The following is a 23,355-nucleotide window of genomic DNA, read 5'->3' on the forward strand; positions in this document are numbered from 1 at the left end:
TAGTTACCTATTAAGGCCATTTAGTTACCTTTGGATAAAAACTCAAGTTCCCTAAACCCCAGTTTAGAAAGGCCATTTGGCAAGTTAGGATTTTATTATTTTGGAATTAAATGTCAGACTACAGTTGAAACCTTATCAACCACCTCAGAAAATGGAAGAAACTTGAAAGAGCTCCCTGCAGTTTTTTATGTGGATAATTCCTGGTTTTCCTCAACCTAGATTTAATTAAGGTGAGGAAGAAAAGAAAACTTAACTCTTATCGCATAACTTGAATCACATGAACTTGTAATTTTATTCTCCTACATTGTCCTACATGGTTTTGCTCCCAAAGTTTAAAGGAGGAACAGTTTATTGAATGCCTATTAAGAACCTGTGCGCCAGGTGCAGGGGAACAAGGAAAACTGAAACAGAAGTAAACAGGCAATTATAATTCAAGTTGAAGTGTGTTAAAATGAGTATAAATCTGGGAAGCTATCAATGGCAGCAAATTAAGCTGCAGGTTCTCTACAGGCTTTCTTGTAGGATCCTGTTGATCTGTTGAGGTGTTTTTTGTTTGTTTTTGGTCTTTTCAGGGCCGCACCCATGGCATATGGAGGTTCCCAGACCAGGGGTCGAATCTGGCCTACACCACATCCATAGCAATGCCAGATCCGAGCTACATCTGCGAACTACACCACAGCTCATGGCAATGCCAGATCCTTAACCCACTGAGCAAGGCCAGGGATCAAACCTACATCCTCATGGATGCTAGTCAGAGTTGTTTCCACTGAGCCACATGGGAACACCCTTTTTTTTTAATGATCATAAAATTATATAATTATGTCACTCTTTACATCAAAAAGCAGGGAGGGGCTGTCCCTTCCCCAAGAGACTGGGTGGGCTAGTGACTGTTCTGACCAACACAATACAGCAGTGACTGGGTCACAAAAGGTGATCACTACATTGTTCACTACAAAGCTTACACTTGGAGCCTCAAGTCAAACTGTAAGATGTCTGGCTACTCTGAGGACATCATGTTGTAAGGAAGCCAAGCCACGTGGAGAAATCATGTAGGCATTCTAGCTTTAGTAGTCCAAACTGTGATACCATCCTGGCCCAGGTGCTCGAAATGAGTAAATTAGCCTTTGGAGAAATCCAGGCCCCAACCACAGAGTTGCCCTGGTCCTTCTAGCTGAGGCCCAAAACATTACAGAGCAAAGACAAGCCACACTCATTACATTATGCTCTATGTGAGTTCCTGGCCCATAGATTCTACTATCAATATAAAACTCAGAGAGTTTTACTTGATATAAATATTTTAGCAAGCAAGAAACAAACTGTTTGTAGCAGGGAGACTTCGAAACCAAAAGTGGTATGAAACTCAGATCTCAGAAGTTACTGCTCAGTTTGAAAATCATGAATGAGGAGTTCCCACTGTGGCTCTGTGGTTAACAAACCCAACTAGTATCCACGAGCATGTGGGTTCGATCCCTGGCCTCGCTCAATGGGTTAAGGATCTGGTGTTGCCCTGAGCTGTGGTGTAGGTCAAAGAGGAGGCTCAGATCCAGCATTGATGTGGCTGTGGTGTAGGCCAGCAGCTATAGCTCTGATTATATCCCTAGCCTGGGAACCTCCATATGCCACAGGTATGGCCCTAAAAACAAAAACAAAAAAAAAAGAGGGAAAGTACAGTTAACCCTTGAACCACCCAAGGGTCAGGAGCACCAACCTCCAGCTTAGTGAGAGTCTGTGTATAACTTATAGTCAGCCCTCCCTACATGTCGTTTCTCCAAATTCACAGTTCCTCTTTCTGCAATTCCATATCCTTGGATTCACCAATCACAGATCATGTATTACTACAGGATTTACTACTGAAAAAAATAGGCATATAAGTGGACCTACACAGTTCAAACTCATGCTGTTCAAGGGTCATATGTACATTGTTTTCTATTGCGACAGGTTACTAGAAATTTACATTCCTTTTAAGGTAATAGCATTGTATAAGCTTACTAATTTGTAGCTGATTGGCTAGGAAGCTGTAAGGTCACACCAACATAAAAAAAGCTTAAGTTTTAAGGTCAGAATCAGCATTTCAGGGAAATCTGGACAGTTTAAGGTTTGGTTATGGGACTATGAGTATTTCATCTAGGGGTATATTCAAACTGTGGCCTCCATTTTAGTTTTTCTTTAATACTACAAATATAATAGAATGGCATCTTAAGCTGTGAAATTTTGGTATATGTCATTGTGCACAAATACTAACTAAACACTGATTAAGCTGTAGTGTCCATGAGAACGTGTGAACTGACCAGAATTGACAGTTGCAATCTATCCAAACCACTACCTGTTTAGATAGAGACAATGCACCCAAGGGCTGCTTCCAGGTAATGACTGAGTTCTATTAGAGACCTGGGAGTCTTGTGATGGGTGGTCTTGGTTGGACTTCCTTGACAACCTTGCTGTACCTTCCTCAAACTGTAATGACATGCTTCCACTCAACCTTCCTTCCATCTCTTCCTCACTTGCATTCAGACATGCCCATAGTCTGACAGCTCTTCCTGCCTTTTTCATATCCCTCATCATTTTTCTCATACAAGTATTTTCTCTAATAAAATCATTTTATGTTTAACCCAGATTTGGTGTCTGATTTCAGAGGACCTAGGCAAATATCAGTGGTATAAGAAGTGGTCCCCCAAAACATGCAATAAGATAATGGTTTGCTATTGGGATCACCCACCACCAGGCGACAGACAGAGGACACCATCTTGTTTGGTAGGTGGAACACAAACAGTTTCAGGCAAAAGATCATGGCCAAATTGCTAGATTTCAGTGATCTGTCACCAGCAAATTCTTGATGGTCTTGGCAAATGCTGTTTGAAAGATGTTCCAGTGGAGATGAATGCTTTGACAGGTAGGGATGATACTGGCATATGAAAAATTGGGGTGGGAGAAACAATGCTTACGAAGATAGGTGGGTTGGATGGTTGTTGCTAAGTTGTATTAACACTCAGCAGGAGGATAATGGGAGATGCGGGCTGCGGCTGCAAAACATCAGTTAGCAACTAAACAGGAGAGCCAGGGGGCCTTGATGTTACCTTACAAAGAGGCCTGTCCCCTGCTAGAAGGGCAGGCATAGTTGAGCAGCAGGTTAAAGTCTTGATTATTAAAGTCCCAGAGCTCCAAAAACATCTTAATTCCCAGCCAAGGCAGGTCAGCTGTGTGAAGGTCAAGGCCCTGGTGGGCAAAACTTGGAACCATGAAGTAGGATAGGGATGTCTAAGTGGATGTCCTGAGGTTGTTGTCTTGGCAACTTTCTTGACCCTCTGAGACTGCAGAGGTAGCACACCACTCCCTAGAAAGGGCCAGCATTTCTGCAGCACCTCCCAGCACAGCAGAGGCTTCACCTGACAAGGCAATAGATGACACCCACACAGGCTACCCCTACTATCTCTCCTGATTGCCAGGCCAATAAGTAGGATTAGTCCCAACTCAACCCAGCTGGAGATAGGCTGGGTCTTCTAAGGGAGGAAGGAGACTATAAACCTAAAGAATTATGAGTGCTGGGATACACTAACAGGAGCCAGTAAATTACTCCTGGAAGCGGATTCTGAAAGTGCTTGATTGGGGAGGGATGGATTGGGATTTGAGGACTGGTTTATGTACACTTTTGTATATGGAATGATGGTCAACAGGGACCTGCCATACAGAGCAGGAAACTCTACTTAATATTCTATGATAACCTATATGAGGAAAAAAAAATCTGAAAAAGAATGGATATGCCTTTAACTGAATCACTTTGTTGTACAGCATTAACACAACATTGTAAATCAATTATACATCAATAAAATGTTTAAAAATAAAAAATAACATATACAACCAAAAAAAAATCAGAGTGTAATAAAAAGAAAATGCTTGATCAATGGGGACAGAATGTACAACAGAATAAGCCAGAACTCATTGACTTAGGGACACTTTATCAAGACCTGTGATTTAAAATCCTAGCAAGGACCATACAGGATAAACTAATAGCTGAGGTAGCTCCTAGAAGCAGGTTAACGCTCAATACAGTTTCCCTAACAGAAGACAGGTGAAGGAATTTAAGTAGCTGAGGAAAGTGGGCATGTGGTATGGATACATAAGGCCAAAAGGCCTTCCAAGAGATTGATTTCTACAGGAGGAGCACACCATTCACAAAGACCATCAGGAATGCTCTGTGAGAGGGGCACTAGCACCACTACAAAATTCTGTGATGGCTTCCCTACAGGCCCAGGATGTTGGTAATAAAGGGAGCTGCATACCAGGCAGGTTAATACCCATGGAGATGAAGGGGCTTTAAGTAGCAGAGGCCAGACAGCAGCACATCTCTATCAGGAGCCAGGAGGCAATAATTATCAAAATGACTGGCAAGGCCAGAGCACAGCCAAGTCTGTTTGACCCACAAGAAGTTGTAGTCAATAAAGCATGGTGTCTCTAGGAGCAAAACAGATGGCCACCCTACAAGGGTGCTGCTTAACATTAAACGAAAATAAAGAATAGAGGAGCAGGAGGCTGAAAGTGGTTGATCAAACCCACAACCATGTCCCAGTTCCCAGACCAGATTTGCACATCTGTAACCCTTTAACTAAAGAAGAGGCTGGGGCTCTAGGAGGAAGGATTCTGCCACACCATGGAAGGTATATACCATAAACACAGAGTGCCTATAAATGTGATTGAAGTTGATACACTTAGAAGTTGGAGAATTTTCCTCATTGTCTCTGGCCTCTGGAGCAAGAACTGTCATAATGAGGGCAGTCAAATGGAAACCTCTGAAACTGCCGCCCAAGATAGTAAAACAAAAACATGATCATATTCCATGGAGAGCTATGGCAAAGATGAGTACCATCATTAATTATCTGAAGGATGCAGAAATGGTAGAGTCTATCATCTCTCCAATTAATTTAACAATCTAGCCCTTTCAAAAGCCAGAAAGCTCCTGGAGAATGACTGCAGACTGTCACAACATCAACCAAGATGTATCTTCAATTATAGCCACTATGCCAGGCATGGTATGCTTGATAGAGCAAATTAAAATGACATCAGGTACACAATGAACAGTCATTAATCTAGTGAATGTATTCTATTCAATCCCAATCAGGAAGGAGAAAGTTGGTATTCACATGAATGGACAAAAATATTCATTTAAAATTTTCCTTCTGGACTATGTTAACTCTCCTGTCTTCTGTCCGGAGAGATCTAGACCCTCAGGACATCCCACAGAACATCATACCTATTCATTACTTCCATGGTATAATGCTGATTGAGCAGGAGCAAGAGGTGGTTAGTATTCTGGAGGATTTAGTAAGATGCATGCATTCCAGAGGGTGAGAGATCAAAGATTCAGGCACTATTCCCTTCAGTGAAGTTTTGAGAAACCATTGATCTGAAGCCTGCTGGGAAATGCTCCAAACTAAAAGATAAATTACATCTCTTGCATTCCCTACACGGAGAAGAAAGCAAAACACGTTAGAAGGTCTCTTTGGCTTCTGGTTGCAATATATTCCAAACATGGGAATACTCATCCCAGTCATATACAGCTTTGACTGGGGCCCATGGACTGTGCAGCCATGAAGAGCAAACACTTTCATACACTTTCTTCCCTCTATTTTTCACTTAGGGTGCATCTTGCACCAAGATTTGACTGCTTACCTAGCCTATTGCAGGTCCTTTCCCATGTTCCACCTCAGGCATATAGCCTAATAAATGAGATTTCATGTCTAATCACATTTTGGCCTCTGATTATTAGGGGACTCAAACTAACACAAGTGCTTTAGAAAAAAGTCACCTAAATAAGGAATCACTGCCATTTTTAAAAACAGGCTCTAGATGGAAAAAAAGGTAGGAACCAAATTTACAGAGTGAGGAGAGGATGGTCACAAAGGGCAAGAAACAATAAGAGTATGTGTAGCAATTCTCATATTCCAACCTCTCGGTCTCAGCTGAGAAGAAATCTGGACCATCATCTGGTGTGAGGAAGAGATAATCAGAGCAGGACTTTGGTAGTGTTGACCATAAAGCCAGATAAAGGCAGAAGAGATATAGAATCCCATCAACCATTATCAAAGCATCATTAAGATTGATGGCTCAGCCAGACAAGAAGACTGCTAAATAGGGAGTTCCCACTGTGGCTCAGTGGAGATGAACCTGACTAGTATCCATGAGGATGTGGGTTCAATCCCTGGCCCTGCTCAGTGGGTTAAGGGTCTGGCATTGCCATGAGCTTCAGTGTAGGTGGCAGACGTGGCTCGGATCCCACGTTGCTGTGGCTGTGACATAGGCCAGCAACTGCAGCTCCAATTCAGCCCCTAGCCTGGGAACTTCCATATGTCATACCTTCAGCCTTAAGAAAAGAAAAAAAAAAAAAGACTGTTAAATAGATATCTCAACCAGGTAGAAGAAAGCTAGTAGTAGGTAAAGAGTTGCAATCTCAAACAGAAGGAATTATTTTAACTTTAATTTAGTATTTTAAGGGTTGAACTTGAATCTATTTGAAATAAACCTAGTATGAAAACTATGAGCTTAATAGTCTCCTTAGTGTGATCACTATAAAAAAGGCTCGAAATATCTGTCTAACGTCAGGAAGGACCATCCTATCCTGGCCATGTGCAGCCTTTGGGTCTTAAGTTCAGTCAGATCTCTAGGCTACAGGGGATCAGAATATGGCACACCAAAATACGCCGCTTTATTATTCTGAGCTGAAGACAGTTGAGAAATAGCAAATGCCAAGCAAAAACAAAAACCTCTCTGCCCTACCCCACATACGTCTAAAACCAAACTCAGACTCAAATCACTGAAGACTCTCACCAGCCCAGAGATGGCACTGAGAAGAATCTACTCGACATGCCTTACTAAAACAACCTGATCTTCCACTGGTTTCCCTCTTCTATTTACCTTGGATGCTTAAAACCCTTTTAATTTTCCTTCTCTCTTCTCTACACATTTACTGTCCTTTGTTAAAATGCTACAGAAGACCAAGTTCTAGCCACCCCTTTGAGTCACTCATCACTGAGTTTCTCCTGCATACAAGCTCACTGTATACATTAATAAACTGTATATTTTTCTCCTGCTAATCTGTCTTTTGTCAGCTAATTTGCTAGGCCTCAGTCAAAAAATCTAGAGGGGTAGAAGAAAGAGCTTAGTTTTTGCAACTTAGAGTCTATGGTCATTATTTATTGACCTGGTAAACTCCACTTATTTGAGATGATGAAACAATTCCCTTAAGTAGAGGCGGATACATTAGGAAAGGAGTAAAACCTATGTTTCAAGGAGCATTGCCCTTTGTACTACCCCTTCTAAGACCCTGAGGCTCATAATTCAAAACTTTATATTTTTTTTATTAAGAAGGATCCCCACCCCCCAAACTGCATAAGCTTTAAGTCCCACAAAGCCTCAATCTGTCCCTAGAGGTTTGTATAGCAGGCTAAGAAATGCAGATATTGTCCCAAATGGAGGCTCATGTATGGATGTCAGGCAGAACAGTGATGTGTCCATATTTGCATTTTAGAAAGATTACTCTGGGAACAATGTAGACAAAAGTGTGAAAGAGGACCAGATCTGCAGGGAAAATATAAGGAAGCTGTCATTGTATTCCAAGCAAGAATAAAGACCTTTTTCTTTTTATTTTGTAAAAGGACTTCGTGTTTCTTTTGAAAGAGCAAGATCCTCTGGGGCATTTCTAATTTTACTTATAAAAGCTCTAGCCTCCCATTTCAGAAGTATTATTCTTCCTCTAAGAAGCTGAGGAGATTCAAATCTTTTGCAGTGTAACAATCTGTCCTTGCCTTCAGAAAATAAAATGTAGAATTTTCACACTCCATAGTGCTAACTTATCAGCACAAGGAAAACAGCAAGAATTTGGTTTAAAATTACCTGTCAGTTTAAAAATCAAAAATAGAACAGTTTTTCTGTTTAACCCAATAAGAGATTCAAAAAGAGTATATGTTATATCCCTGGATAATAAACTCAATATAAAAAATATAAATATTCCAAGAGTACATATTTTAACATTAAATAAATTTAGAATTCATCTGGAAGAAGACTATATCATAATCAAGAATACTGAGAGAATTAGAGAGGCGGGTTGCTCTACCTGAAAGTAAATCTTATTTTAAAGCCTCAAAACCAAAAGTTTTATTTTCACAGTCAGGAGAATAGGCAGAGAAATCTATTTAAAGTCTGGAGTCTGGAAATGGACCAAATAAGTATAAATATTTCACATTAATAGGGGAAGAACAGGCTAGCAGATGGCAGCCATTTTTTCACAGCTCTATGGTATGAAGGGGAGACCATCAATTCCTGCTCCAGGGGGGAGCTGTGGGGAAGAGTGCCCCTTCTTCCTGGGGGCTTAGACAACCACACAGTTTATGTACCATCACAACTGGTACTACTCTTCCTCAGAAAGTTACTGTGACAACTCCACACTCTGCCTTGGGGTACTGCGAAGAAGGAAGAAAAGTTTTATGCAGAGTTTATGAGTATTCCTCTGAACTCGGTAGCTACAATTTTTTTAAGATGTATATTGGGCATGCAGATTAAGCACAAAGACTTATTGAAAATTATCAGTTGTTATAAAGTCATAAAAAGAGTTTTTAGTTTATGTCCTTGATTCAGGGCTAGATTGGGGTGAGTTCTTTGGAATGCACTTAAACACATTCTGATTTGAATTCTTAGAGAATGGACTACAGTGCATGTTCCTCTCCAGATTCTGAAAATATCCGACTCTATCTGGCAGACCCCTTGCTAAAGTTTCTAGGCAAAGAGAGTCAGCTCATGCTCCACCACCAACACCCTTAAGCAAAAGACTAAAGGAAATGTCCCCCACTCTAGACACAAAGAAGAGGAGCTATCAATTTTGTTCTGAAGTTTGGCTCTCCAGGAAAGAGATTGACCCCAATCATATTAATTTTCCTACTAATTTCCCCACTAATTTCCCTTAATTCTTCCCAACCCTTCAGAGCCTAGGAGATAAAGTGGGACTCCAGGGAAAGTACTGCAGGCCATGGAGGTATAGAGGTGGCACAGGCAACTCTGACTTATGGAGGGATAGGATAAAAGAAGTCTGGAGAGCCCTCCTCCTCCTCCTTGTCTATATCATAGATTGCACTTGCCAATTTACACATGTACTCCACATTTTGGCGTATGAGCTATTTGAGCACATAGACCAGGCTCATGAGCCTTTTAATCACCATGCCCAAGGATAGTGCCTAACACATATGTACTCAAATACGTGCTATGCCAAAAAATTTAGAAAATACTCTCTGTGGCTCTCAGAAGCAAAACACTGATCTCTGGCTCTATTAGTTTAGGCTTTCACATTCACACCTTCAGAAAGAAAAAAAAAATTCTCTCATTGTCAAAATCTCACTAGATGCAAAGGCAGAATGGATTACTTGTTCTGTCCACGCAGGTATGGAGTAGGAAACATCTCCACTAAATAGCTAGAAATAAAAATCAGGTGTTTAGATTTAACGTTTTATTACCATGTAATGGTTTGAGCAACAGGTTCCAAAGCCTCAAGACAGGGTGCCAATAACCATTTGAAAAACTGACCATTTGAAAGCCTAGTGTACTGTGCACTTCGATGCAGAGCTATACTATGAAAGTGTGGCATTTAGCAGATTTTGCTTTTATTAGGCTCTAACAACCCCCATTAAGAAAGATTTTCTTATGACATTTATTATTTATCCTACGTCTTGAATTCAATTTTTTCCTTGGGGGAAAAATGCTGCCCTGACTGTAAAATAAATTGAATCTTCTCAATCTAGACCTTAAAGAATAAACCTATTTCTATTTAACCTTCAAAACTAACAAATAAGATCAATCCTTCTTGTTAGCACCCAATATGTATCAGATTAAATGTTACTAACATATATGATGGAATAGAACTCTTAGCAAGAAACTGGACAGAATATTTCAATATTTGCAGTTACTTATCTATTTTCCCCATCTGACAGTATATACTATAGCTGATCAATCTTTGGTGGACTTTAAAAAAAAGAATCTTAGCTTAAGACCATCTTCACGACTTCAGGACACATCCCACATAAGAAACTGAGAAGTGTTGCATTTTAACATCAACTATTACAGTAAAGCCTGCCAGTGCCTGTCCAGACCCCTTTCTCCAAGCTGATTATACACCTCTCAGTGTTATGAGTATTGGCTGCTCAGTGTTCACAGCTGTACTCTTTTCCAGAAAACTACCCTTGGCCAATAGAAGCCTCCTCACCCAGTAATGTCTGGGACAGCCTACAGCCAATGACCCAAGGTGACAGGGGTATAAAGGCCAGCTTTCCTGCCCCACAGTAAGGCATCTTGTGGTGCCATTCATGCCCCTAGAGAATATATCATGGTGCCCGTTCCTGCATTCTACTGAATCTCCTTCTGAATATCTATCATTTTTTCACCATTCTAGTTGCCCCTCATCCCAGTTCAGGACGGTCTCTCACCTGACTATCCAAAGTGCCTTCTGAATCAATTTTCAGCTTCCTGTGTCCCCTTCTTTACCACATGGCCAGAATACTCTAAAATGCAAATGTAATCATCGTCCATTTCCCCTCCCATAACACACTTCCCTCTACTTGAAACCCTTCAATAACTATCTTGATCACTTCACAGAGGCAGTCAACAGAACTCAGGTCACCCATCTACTTTGTTTCTCCCCCAAGAAAATGAGACCATGGAACAAGCAACCCTTGAAATGTGTACAATCTACCTTGAGTCAAAGTTAACTGAGGCAGTTAATTATAATCTTGGGGAAGTCAGAAGACTTCTATTAGTAGAGAAGAACTAGAAAACAAGGTAAATCCAGGGAAAAGGGGTTGCAAAACCACTCATTTCCCTAAGTTAGAGAGTCTGTTACAGCAAGTCAGGACACAGTGTGTCCTACTGGTGTTTTAGGCAAGTATCTCTTGGTACTTTGCATAGGAAATTTCACAGGCTCAGAGTGGGATGATTGGTTCCCTGGTAGGTGAGTATATTTTAATTCTGGAAAACTATAACACTAAATAATGATGAAAGTCAAACTTACAGTAGTAATAATTATGTTAAAGAATAATGTGTGCCTATCTGATATTTAAGTATCTAATGTTTGATAAATTAGCCTATGAGAGGAACAGAGTGACTTGTGATTCCAGCTTATAATAAGTAGTTGAGACTTATTTTAGACTTATACTTTCACACTGAAATCTACCTTTTTAAACAGTACTGGAATACTTGATAGAACTTAACTTCCCCACTCTCCCACTTTTTTTTTTTTTTTTTTTTATGCTGGTTTTTTTTTTTTTTTTTTTTTTTTTTTTTTTGTCTTTTGTCTTTTTGTTGTTGTTGTTGCTATTTCTTGGGCCGCTCCTGCGGCATATGGAGGTTCCCAAGGCCAGGGGTCGAATCGGAGCTGCAGCTGCCAGCCTACGCCAGAGCCACAGCAACGCGGGATCCGAGCCGTGTCTGCAACCTACACCACAGCTCACAGCAACCCCGGATCATCAACCCACTGAGCAAGGGCAGGGATCAAACCCACAACCTCATGGCTCCTAATCGGATTCGTTAACCACTGCGCCATGACGGGAACTCCTCTCCCACTTTTTTAAACTTCAAGAGTCAGGGAATTTTATAGTATCCAGGATCACTTGTCAGACAATATTAAAATAATATAGTAAGCTTAAAACTTCTATAGGAAGTTATAAATCTTCTAAAACTTGATGTAACAAACTTACTATACTTACAAGCTGAATAAGATTCGAATATCAAAAGAAAAGTTAAGAACAAGGATTCTCAATTTTAAACTCCAATGCATTAATAAATTAAATGTATTTAACAATTAAAATAGCCTCTGAAACAGTATTTTCTGTGTAGAAAGGTCACCGACAAGAGCACTGGAATCTCACTCTGACATACAAATTCAAGTCCAGATCCTTTCAAAATCATGATACGTGGCAAAACAAGCTGAATTTCTGCATGATGATAATGTCCCCTCCTTGAGATTTTGCATGATTTTTCTGGTTCACCATAGTCCCTCCCCCCACCACGCACACACACTCAGTCACTCATTTACCTTTACTAAACATTCCTGGTTATTATAAAGGCATTTGCTATTTCAAGCCATGCATCCAAAGCAGTGGTTCTAATCAGGATAATATTGCCACCAGGGGCCAGGTGGCAATGCCTAGAGACATTTTTGGTTGTTACAACTATAGGTGAGTGCTACTGGCATCTAGTAGGAAGAGACCAGGGATGCTGTTAAAATCCTACAATGCACAGAACAGCCCCCAACAACAACAAAATTATCCAGTCTAAAATGTCTATAGTGCTAAGGCTGAGAAATCCTAATTAAAAGAACACATCTGAAATCATCCAATGTGGCACAGAGGCCTTTCAATTATTTATTATCTTTGTGTATCCTGGAGACGAATCCATTTACATTAGATGAATCACAAATATCTTCTTCATTGTATTTTTGATAAATTTCTCTTTATTATTTGTTCTTTATTTCCTTCAAGAAATGCTTCCCTACATCGAGGTTAAAGATACTCTATTTTGCTTCCCTCAAACCATTCTACAAGTATTTCACATTTATGTCTTCAATCTATCTGGGATTTATGTAGTGGAATTCAGAGATATATTTTTGTTTCCATATGGATAATTCATAGCTTCAACAGCATATACTTCCCACGCTGGATGATAACACCAACTTTGTCATACATTGAATTTCCATATAAACTCACTTGTTTCCAGGCTATTTACTATTTATTTCTGTGATGTCATTATTTCAAGTTATACTTTTACTAGTGAACTTACTATATGATATGATTCCTTCCTCACACTTCTTCGAATTTACTCTTCTATATGAGTGTCAGTACCAACCCTCTTGGAATTTTAGTTGAAACTGTGCTGAGTTTATGGATTAGGTAAAGATAACTGATTTTTCTCATTAAAGAATGTTATATCCCTATTTGGATTTTCCATGACTTTCAGTAAAGTTTAACAATTTCTGCATAATCATGATACTTATTTCTGGGTGCTATAAATGGTTTGTTTTTGAGGCTTTATTTTCCAAGTAAATTTTCTTTAGTTTGGATCTTACATATGGCAAACTTGCTGATTTGTCTTAATAGCTTGTCTGGAGAGCCTCTTGGATTTTTTTACCTAATCATATACTTGCAACAGTTTTTTCTTCTGCAATACTCCTAATTTTCTGTCGTATTGTACTGGCTCTGATCTCTAGCACAATTTTGAAGAATGGATGCCTTCTCCTGTTCTTGACTTTAAAAGGCTTTGCCTCTGGTGCTTCACATTTAAACAGCTTTTTCTTTCGAGGTTTTTAGTAGATGCTTTCTATCAGGTTAAGAAAGTTTTATTCGGTTAGTGGTTCTCTAAGTTTTTAACAACCCAAATGAGTGGAACCCAAAGCAGCTTTGTTTTCCAGGTCTGTCTAGTGTTCTTGGAGGACTTATATTTGGAGATGCAGCTAGAGAGCCTTCCTTTATCTTTGAACCTGTCTCCTTTGTATCCCCAGCCTTGCTCAGCATCTTTCAGTGAAATCCCATTTAGCTTAAAAAAAAAACCTCCTTTGATTGGGTGCTCTTTGGTTTTCAGAGACATTCACAGAAATGTCTTATGGGCATTAAAAATTACCTCCTTTCATTTCACAGATGGTTTATGAGAGACAAAAGTTAAAAGTCAGAAGCCCGACTTTATCTATTTATTTTTTTTAGGGCTGCACCCATGGCAAATGGAAGTTTTCAAGCTAGGGGTCTAATCAGAGCTGCAGCTGCCGGCCTACATCGTAGCCACAGCAATGTGGGATCCAAGCCGCATCTGTGACCTACACCACAGCTCATGGCAGCCCCAGATCCTGGACCCACTGAGAGAGGCCAGGGATCAAACCAGCATCTTCATGGATACCAATCGGATTCATTTCCACTGCGCCACAACGGGAACTCCAGAAGCCTAGCTATTAATAGTGGTCAACACACAGGACCAGGGATAAATCTTTAAGATTTTTAAAAGGAAGTATAAACGTGCCTCAACACCCCATTCTCTTTATTTAACTTCTTTAGTCAACCCACGACACAGTCCTGCAAAAATACTAACAGAAATATATGCTAGAGCTTCTAGGTGGCTGAGATAGTTGGAAGAGGATTTGAGTGCATATTCTCATACAAGTAAAGGAAACTACTTCCAATAAGCAAAAGACTTCTTGAAGTGTTAAACAATTGTGGGTAAACAAAAATTCAGCAAAAATAATTCCTAGGCCTTATGAAAATGAAATGACATTTCGGTGTTCTTTCCCATCTTTTTTTCCTGTGAGAAAGCATGCAGTGTTGAACAGTTGGTTTTTCTTTTGTTTCTTTCACTCTTTCTGTGCTAGTTACCAGGGGACATTTTATATTTTAATCTCTTTTTTCTTCTTCACACAATTAAGGAGAAAAATAATTCTTCATACAATTTTCAAGTCAGGCTGCATCAGTATTGTACATGGAGAGGAAACGGCTAGGTTCTGGGGGAGGTGTTTTTTTTACCCCCCCACCCCAAGCACAATACATATGTTGCTAGAGGGGTTCTCATCAGCAAAAACAATGTTTATGACTATTTCATCCTGAGTGCTATATATAACTTTCTGAAAATGTCAAAATATATGGCAGCATGCCTTCAAGTGAACATCACCCTGGTTGAAATCAATTTACCTGTAAAGTGTGACATTGTTTTGAGAGTCTTCTAAAAAGCCACGGGTTGGGAGTTCCTGTAGTGGCGCAGTGGTTAACGAATCCGACTATGAACCATGAGGTTGCGGGTTCGATCCCTGGCCTTGCTCAGTGGGTTAAGGATCTGGCGTTGCCGTGAACTGTGGTGTAGGTCGCAGATGAGGCTCGGATCCCGCGTTGCTATGGCTCTGGCATAGGCTGGGGCCTACAGCTCCAATTAGACCCCTAGCCTGGGAACCTCCATATGCTGCCGGAAGCAGCCCTAGAAAAGGCAAAAATAAATAAATAAATAAATAAAAAGCCACAGGTTGCCTGTTGATTAATCAAGGTGCTCAAAGCATATTATCTGAGCCTTCATTCCCTCCCAATCCTAAAAAGCTGTACATCTATCCTGTACCCTGAAAGTTATACAGACATACCACAATATCTCTCCCCCACACACGTGGGGGTTGCATTTGGGATGTATGAGGGAGAAACACTGTTCCAAGGAGGCAAAGAAAAAACAATTCAGCAGTGGAGTAGCATCGAATCCAATTTTCCCACTCATTTTTATTAAAAGCAGCTGTTAATGACTTGCTGTAGGCAAAAAATGTTATTTTAAAAACAGTTCTCAGTGGTCTTCTTTGGGTTATTTTCTACATAAATCAGTTATTTTATGTATTTTCTTTGGTAAATAGAAAAAGGTATTTGCTTTTCTGATTCTTTGATCCTTTACTGGTATCAAAAGTTAGGTCTAGACTAATATTAAAATGATAAGTGCTCTTCCACCCATTTCTCTAACAAAAAGATATTACAGATAAATTTCAAAGTTCATTTACGTCAAAAAAAAAAAAAAAATGGACCTCTTCTACATCCTCTAGTAGCAGATACAGGAGATTACAGATCAAAAACCACATAAATACGACCTATGTTCAACTTCTTGCCATAAGTTTTCTTTTCCGGGAAACCGTCAGCATCTACCACTTACCTTATTTTCCCACAGGAAAACTGCTTGATAGACAAGGCTTTTCTGAGAACTGCAAAGCCATGGTCCTTTATGCCCCTCTCTTGCATTTTCCAGGTAAATGGCTGCGGAGTACAGTAGTAACGCTGTCTTTAGCCACACTTAGAGCTACAAGGCAGGGAAATTCCTTTCCAGATCAACTTTATTTTGTTGATTTTTAACCAGGAACCTCAAAACTTTATACTACACGCAATGGGCTTGAAAGAGATTAAGCAGCAGGATGTTTCTGAGGTAGAGCAAATCCTTCCTCATGCTTTCTTTCTGCTCATCCTCTGCCTTTCCTCTTCCCCACCGCCTCCCAACCAACAACTCCTTTCCCAGCCCTGGAGTAATAGGAGGGAATTACAATATCTCAAATCTTACAATATACTGTTAAGTCAAATACAGCATTCCTTAATGAGGGAAAAGTAAGAAAAATAAGAAAAACTCGTAGGAAAGTTCCTGAGCTAAAGGGAAACCTATGCTATCGACTATCTCTACAACTGTGAAAACCTTCAATTTTGAGAAGAAAAATAAAAAAGATACCAGTGGGTTAACCAAGTCTTCAATACTACGCGTCTTCTTCTCTCTTTAATCTTTTAAACTGCTACCAGCTGACTCGGACGCCGGCTCTGCGGCCCTAGGTAACCACCAGCACAAGACCCGCAACGCCTGCTAAAGACCACCGCGAGAAGACAGAGGTAAGGCCAACGCGCCCTACTCGGTTTTTAAACTGTAGCGGGAGGAGGCGTGCCCGACGTGGGGCGGAGAACGCCACGCCCCCATAGGGGCAGGGCTGTCTCCCGGCCACTGCTTTCTCAGAGGCGGGGGAAGGGGCGGGGGCGGCCACATCATCCTAGAAACCCACCCTGGTTGGAGGGAATTTAGAAGGAGGTGGAGTCTAGTACCCCCGGGGCTGGGTTTCCAGGCGGTCGCCTGGTAACCAGTTGCGTAGGTCTGGTTGCTGCAGCGCAGGCCACGGAGGTCTGTGGGTCCGAGCTCGCGCTGCGCTCTTTCGGACCGTTTTGCTATGGCGGCCGCCGCAGCAGTGGTCACACCGTCGGGTTTGGAGGATGGGGTGTCTCGGTCCCGTGGCGAAGGAGCAGGGGAGGTGGTCGTGGAGCGGGGGCCTGGCGCGGCCTACCACATGTTCGTAGTGATGGAGGACCTAGTGGAGAAGTTGAAGCTGCTCCGTTATGAGGAGGATCTCCTCCGGAAGAACAATCTGAAGCCCCCGTCCAGGTGGGTGCTTGCCTCCCCGAGCTCCTGGGTGCCGGCTAGGCCCTTGGGGAGATGCCTTCCTCCTGCCGTCAGGGGATCTAGGGTTAGCAGATGATCTTTCTATCCGGGAAAGAGCAGTTCGCCACAAACTTGGCTATGGAGGACCAGGCTGCTCACGAAGTTTTAGACTTCGTATTTTTCTAGGGAGAATAGTTTTGGAACTATAGAAAGGACTGGAAGACAACTTGCCTAGAGCACACATACAACTCCATAAAACACAAACTGTTTTCTTTTTTGATTATAAACGTAATAAAAGAACCTATTGTAGAGAACTCAGAAAACACAAGGAAATTTGTAAAAAAAAAAAAAAAATACTGCAGTTACTCATAATCTCAATCCCAAAGATTAGTGCCATTATCGCTTTAGATCTATCTCTGGTTTTTGTTTTCCTTTTAGAGAATCTATCCCTATAACTTATAACTGTCGGTACCTAGGACCTTCACTGAGCATTTTATATGCAGTTAATAAACTTGTTCACTAATTGCTATGGTTTAAAAGACTTCTGCCCTTGCAATAACAGTACTCTCAGAAACTAAGAAGTGGAAAAGATAAATAAAATGACAACTATTGGAATTGTCTCTTTATCATAGAACGTAAAGTTCTGCCCTGTTCTGGTGGAGAAAAAGTTCATCATATCCTGAAGCCACTGGCGTTATTTACTGAGAGTAATAGCCAATCAGTGTAGCTTAGTGATTGCCTCATAAATGAGGTTTTATAGCTTGTCTTCACATTAGTACTTAACATTTAATTTTTTGTGTTAATTTTTGGTGTTTATTTGTCTAAGAGGCAGTTTAGATTAGGAATTTAGATTAAGATTATTAAGTCTAGTTCTTTCTCCTGATGGCTGTAGCTAGGCTCAAATAATTTCCCTTGACAATTTGGATGTCATTCCTTGCTCTCTTACAATAACTTGCATTAGGAGTAAACTGTCCATATTGCTAAGCCAGTCCATAATAGGAGAAAAGTTAGAGAAAAAAGTAGTGTTGCATAATCCAAGCTATAAACTGTAGGATTGAAAGTTATGGCTTAAATGAATAGGATAATACAAATAACCAAATAAAAATGTGTTTTTCTTTTCCTCCGAGTACATTTTTCAAACTCGAAGAAAATGGTATCAAGGTTCTGTTGATTAATACAAACTCTGTCCTAGTTCCCTAGGAGTTCAGCAGGGTACTTTGAGTCATCAATTTGTGTGGATATGATAATCCTCACAGTGTGGTCAACAGACCAGCAGCATCAGCATCACCAGGAAAACTGCTAGAAATGCAATCCCACAGGCCCTTTCCTGGGTGTAGAGTATCAGAAATTCTAGGGGTGGGCCTAGAAATCTGTGTTTTAACAAGCCCTCCAGGTGGTTCTGATGCCTGCTAAAGTTTGAGAGGCACTGTCCTAGGTCTGCAGTATCTATCAGTATCTATTACTCTCTCCTGGAGTTGTTTTCAGCCAATAAGGAAAAGATGAGTGTTAGTGGTAGGTGGACATATACCTGGAAAGATTTTATGGCCTTATTTTCTTCCCAGCTTTCTGTTATCTTCCAGAACATTTACATTTACCCTGTAGGAAAAATTTGGGGAAACAGGAAGTAGACTTCTTATTCTTATGAAAAATAGTTATAATATCTATAAATCCAATTATAAACATAATAGTAATAACTACACATAAAGCAAAATAGGATCTTTGATCAAATGACTGGAATGCTATTACTAGCAAGTTTTATTCCTGATTCGTTTAGGTGCAAATCATGTTGATCCTCATAGGACTGTTTTGAGTAGGCCAGGGCACTTGGCAAAAGTCAACAAATGTTTGTTAGACTAGGGATGTAATACGCAATGGTTCTTAATCCTGGCTGCACCTTAGAACCATTGAAGAAGTTTTTGAAATGTTCTCATACTGGGGCTTCACTCCCAAAAGTTCTGATGTAATCCATGAGGGAAGAAGCAGTGTTTAGCCAGTAGCAATAGTTTGATGAGCTCCTCAAGTGATTCAGTATGCAGCCAAGATGAGAACACTGTTTAGCACAGGGGATAGGCTAGATGCGGTAAGTAAAGATAACACATAAACAGTTTAAAACAGTGTAAAAATGAACAGTGAATAGTAATTAAAGCCTTTTTTTTTTTTTTAAACTCAGTGATTCCCTTAATTCTAAATCACCTTTTTTAGGTGATACTCTCTTATTAATTATTCCTGACACGTAAATGATTTTAGCCAAAGTTCTACTTGCCCAGTTTTTTAACATGCCCTGCATTTTCTGGGTATAAAGGTCTTTGATCTAATATTTTGTATACAGTGGTAATTGCCCTTATCCTGTTGATTAGAAAGTTTTATGTGAGTGTTATAGATTACTAGAAACATCAAAGAGTGAATTGTCAATGTCTTTTGATGTTAAAGCTATTTGGAAAAAAAAAAAGAAAATTCTTTTGGCAGTTTTGGATTTAGCCCCTTTAGCTACCGAGGGCTTATTTGCAATATTTCATATTTTACTCTTCCCCCTTGTTTTGAAACAGACACTATTTTGCACTGCCTACCAATCCTGGGGAACAGTTCTACATGTTTTGCACTCTTGCTGCTTGGTTAATTAACAAAGCGGGACACCCCTTTGAGCAGCCTCAAGAATACGATGACCCTAATGCAACGATTTCTAACATATTATCTGAGCTTCGATCATTCGTAAGTGTCAACAACTCTTCTTTCTGCAGGTTCTCAAGTTAGGAAATTTTTAATATTGATAATTCAGCAACCTTTTAGAAGAATTCTCTGTGAATAAGTACTTGTCTATGTATATACATGCATGTGTGTGTATATATATATATGTAAAATTATATCTGGATTTATTTTCAGATATGGTAGATATTATAACATTAATGCTACTTAAAAAAATGTTTAGTGTTCAATCCTTATAGCCCAAAGTAACAGTATTTTTCTTATTCTTGATGTCTCAGAGGTAAATTTATGAATACATATTTAAAAAAAAAACAACTAGGAAACCGAAACACTGTGTTTTGAAAGGGAACTTTGTTTTAATAGGCCATGAAAGCAGTTGTACTTTTCATTTCTGACTTTTCCTGGGGACAAGCTGTGAGAATTTTTGGCACACATGTTATTTTTGATAAGTGAATCACTTCGTCCTTCATATGATTGTTTAACAGTATGATACCCAGCCTAGTAGTTATACTGATATTTCACCCTAACAAGATCAATGATTTGTTCTCTTGTCATGAGGTTATTGCCTCTTAATTTGATACTTTTGACAATAAGACATCTTCATTTTCCTTTAGTATTTATTTATGCACCAATGGATTTAAAAAAAAGACTAAAGAGATGGATTTCTAAGAAGCAATGTCATTACAGTTAAGTCATATTTGAAGAATAGAGGTGATACATTTATTCATTAGTACTTTGCTTAAAATATTTTGACATTTGCTATATAAATAACAAATAATACCCAGTTTATCTTTTGTATTTCAGGGGAGAACTGCAGATTTTCCTCCTTCAAAATTAAAGTCAGGTTATGGAGAGCATGTATGCTATGTTCTTGACTGTTTAGCTGAAGAAGCATTAAAATATATTGGTTTCACCTGGAAAAGGTAAACATCACCCAACTTGGCAATAGTAGTTTTATATGTAAGTTTTTTCTTCTAAGGGTTCAGAGCTATTTAATCGAACTGATAGGAAGTATTTCCTCTTGACTGTTCTAAACTGGAAATGCCACAGGTGATTAGAAAAGTCACTACAGACAACATTGGAACATCTGGTATCTTCAAAACCAGTTGTGATATTGTGTCCCTTCCTTTTTTTTTTTTTTTTTTTTTTCAGTCTTTTTGCCATTTCTTGGGCTGCTCCCTCAGCATATGGAGGTTCCCAGGCTAAGAGTCAAATCAGAGCCGTAGCCACCAGCCTACACCAGAGCCACAGCAACACAGGATCCGAGCCGCATCTGCAGCCTTCATCACAGCTTACGGCAACGCTGGGTCCTTAACCCACTGAGCAAGGCCAGGGATTGAACCCGCAACCTCATGGTTCCTAGTCGGATTCGTTAACCACTGCGTCACAATGGGAACTCCTCCCTTCCCATTTCAAATACATAAGTACTAAAGGTTTTAACTATAACTGTTTATCCTGGTCAATTTAGGAAATTTTTAAAAAGTTTCTTTGCCTATATTTATTTATACACTCAAACATAGTATATACATGGGGTAATTGATATCTGCAGATTGATTTAAGGAAAAAAAATGGAAATTAATGTAGTATTTTAAATGGGATTTTTCTCCTTGGTTTATAGTGACTGAGCAAGAATAATACTGAAGAAGCTACCTGACACTGACAAATATTGTTCATTACTTGTTCTGACCTGACTGATTTGTTTACATTTCTATTATAGTATTTATCTCATGGTATTAAAGTTATTTGTTTATAGGTCAGGCCTTCTTGCTAGAAATTATGAAATCTTTACATGTACTCTATGGCAGTTAGTATAGCATTTCGGTTTGAGAGATGCTCAATAAATGTTGATCACATGGATGAGGGAATAAAATATTCAGAAACTGACAATTTGCATAGATTATAATTAGAAAATATATATAAACTGGGTCCTTTAGAGATTAGGATTATTGATAGGATAGAAATTGTGGATGGCATTATCCAGTGAGTAGCAGTGATTTTGGATTAGAATTAACTTCTTGGAAAAGTATGTATTTTATTTGTATATTTTAATGTATATTTAATTACATTCTCTCCAATAATCTCTCTATTAATGAATATTTTAAAAATTCACTTGACTTAGGTTATCATCAGATTGAACCATGTATTACTAATATTCATCTATTTATGAACAAAAAAAATGGCAGCTTCATATGCTTCTACCCCAACATTACCACTTACTGCAATATGAAAAATGACTATATAGAAGTTCCCTTCATGACTCAGCTTAACAAACCTGACCAGGATCCATGAGGATGCAGGTTTGATCCCAGGCCTTGTTCATTGGGTTAAGGATCTGGCATTGCCGTGAGCTGTGGTATAGGCCACAAATGCGGCTCAGATCCCGTGTTGCTGTGGCATAGGCCGGCAGCTGTAGCTCCAATCAGCCCCTAGCCTGGGAACCTCCATATGTCCCAGGTGCGGGCCTAAAATAGCAAAAAAAGAAAAGAAAAAAAGAAAAGAAAAATGAGTACATAATTAATATTACTTCTTTATTAGAGTCCACAAAAAGTTATGAGATACCCTGCTCCATTTGGCTTTTTTTTTTTTTTTTTTTTTCCTTTTTAGGCCACACCCATGGTACATGGAAGATCCTGGGCCAGGAATTGAATCCAGGCTGGAGCTGTGACCTACACCACAGCTGCAGCAAGGCTAGATCCTTAACTCACTGCACTGGACCAGGGATAGAACCAGTGCTGCCACAGAGACAAGCACTGCACCAAAGTGGGAACTCCCTCTGGCATTTTTAAAAATTATTAACTTTATTGCCCAATGCATTCTAACTTATCAGAAGCTATTACTATCTCACCAAGTCTTTTTTTTTTTTTTTTTTTTTGCTTTTTAGGGCCACACCCTCGACATATGGAGGTTCCTAGGCTAAGGGTGGAATCCGAGCTGCAGCTGCTAGCCTACGCCACAGCCACAGCAACACTGGATCCACTGAGCGAGACCAGGGATTGAACCTTCAACCTTATGGTTACTAGTCAGATTTGTTTCCATTGTGCCACAACAGGAACTAAGACCAGATACTATAAAACTCTTAGGGGAAAACATAAACCAAACACTCTCGGACGTAAACGACAGCAACATCTTCTCAGATCCACCTCCTAGAGTAATGACAATAAAAACAAAAATAAACAAATGGGACTTAATTAAACTTAAAAGTTTCTGCACAACAAAGGAAACCCTAAACAAAACGAAAAGACAACCCACAGAATGGGAGAAAACATTTGCAAATTAAGCGACTGACAAGGAATTAATCTCCAACATTTATAAACACCTTCTGCAGCTCAATACCAAAAAAACAAACAACCCCATCAAAAAATAGGCAGAAGATCTAAACAGACAATTCTCCAAAGAAGACATACAGATGGCCAAAAAACACATGAAAAGATGTTCGACATCACTCATTATTAGAGAAATGCAAATCAAAACCACTATGAGGTACCACCTTACACTGACCAGAATGGCCATCATCAAAATGTCTACAAACAATAAGTGCTGGTGAGGGTATGGAGAAAAAGGAACCCTAGTACACTGTTGGTGGGATTGTAAATTGGTGCGATCACTGTGTAAAACAGTATGGCGATTCCTCAGAAAACTAAAAATAGAATTACCATTTGATCCAGCAATTCCACTCTTGGGCATCTATCCAGAGAAAACCATGACTAGCAAAGACAC

At 39.7% G+C, this 23,355-nt stretch overlaps 2 protein-coding genes across 15 annotated transcripts in view; one reads left to right on the forward strand and one right to left on the reverse strand.

The window, feature by feature from the left end:
* The window catches only part of HHLA2 (HHLA2 member of B7 family), a 140,132-nt gene extending 123,733 nt beyond the window's left edge, over positions 1-16,399 (reverse strand). For all 14 annotated transcript variants that reach the window (XM_084991489.1, XM_084991483.1, XM_084991476.1 and 11 more), the window contains exons 1-2: positions 16,243-16,399; positions 15,682-15,782 (exon numbers count right to left, since the gene is read on the reverse strand). The gene's annotated coding sequence lies outside the window, so the exon portion shown is untranslated. The remainder of the gene's footprint in view (positions 1-15,681; positions 15,783-16,242) is intronic.
* A 246-nt stretch (positions 16,400-16,645) lies between these two features.
* IFT57 (intraflagellar transport 57) overlaps positions 16,646-23,355 on the forward strand; it is a 57,943-nt gene continuing 51,233 nt past the window's right edge. The window contains exons 1-3 of the mRNA XM_084991468.1: positions 16,646-16,938; positions 19,482-19,644; positions 20,443-20,561. Coding sequence (XP_084847594.1) covers positions 16,727-16,938; positions 19,482-19,644; positions 20,443-20,561 — 494 coding nt within the window. The 5' untranslated portion in view covers positions 16,646-16,726. The remainder of the gene's footprint in view (positions 16,939-19,481; positions 19,645-20,442; positions 20,562-23,355) is intronic.

The sequence above is a fragment of the Sus scrofa genome, chromosome 13 (assembly GCF_054392235.1).
Source record: "Sus scrofa isolate SSC_HxYL_T2T_F1_AM1 chromosome 13, Sscrofa_HxYL_maternal_Yorkshire_Landrace_v2.0, whole genome shotgun sequence".
NCBI lineage: Eukaryota > Metazoa > Chordata > Mammalia > Artiodactyla > Suidae > Sus > Sus scrofa.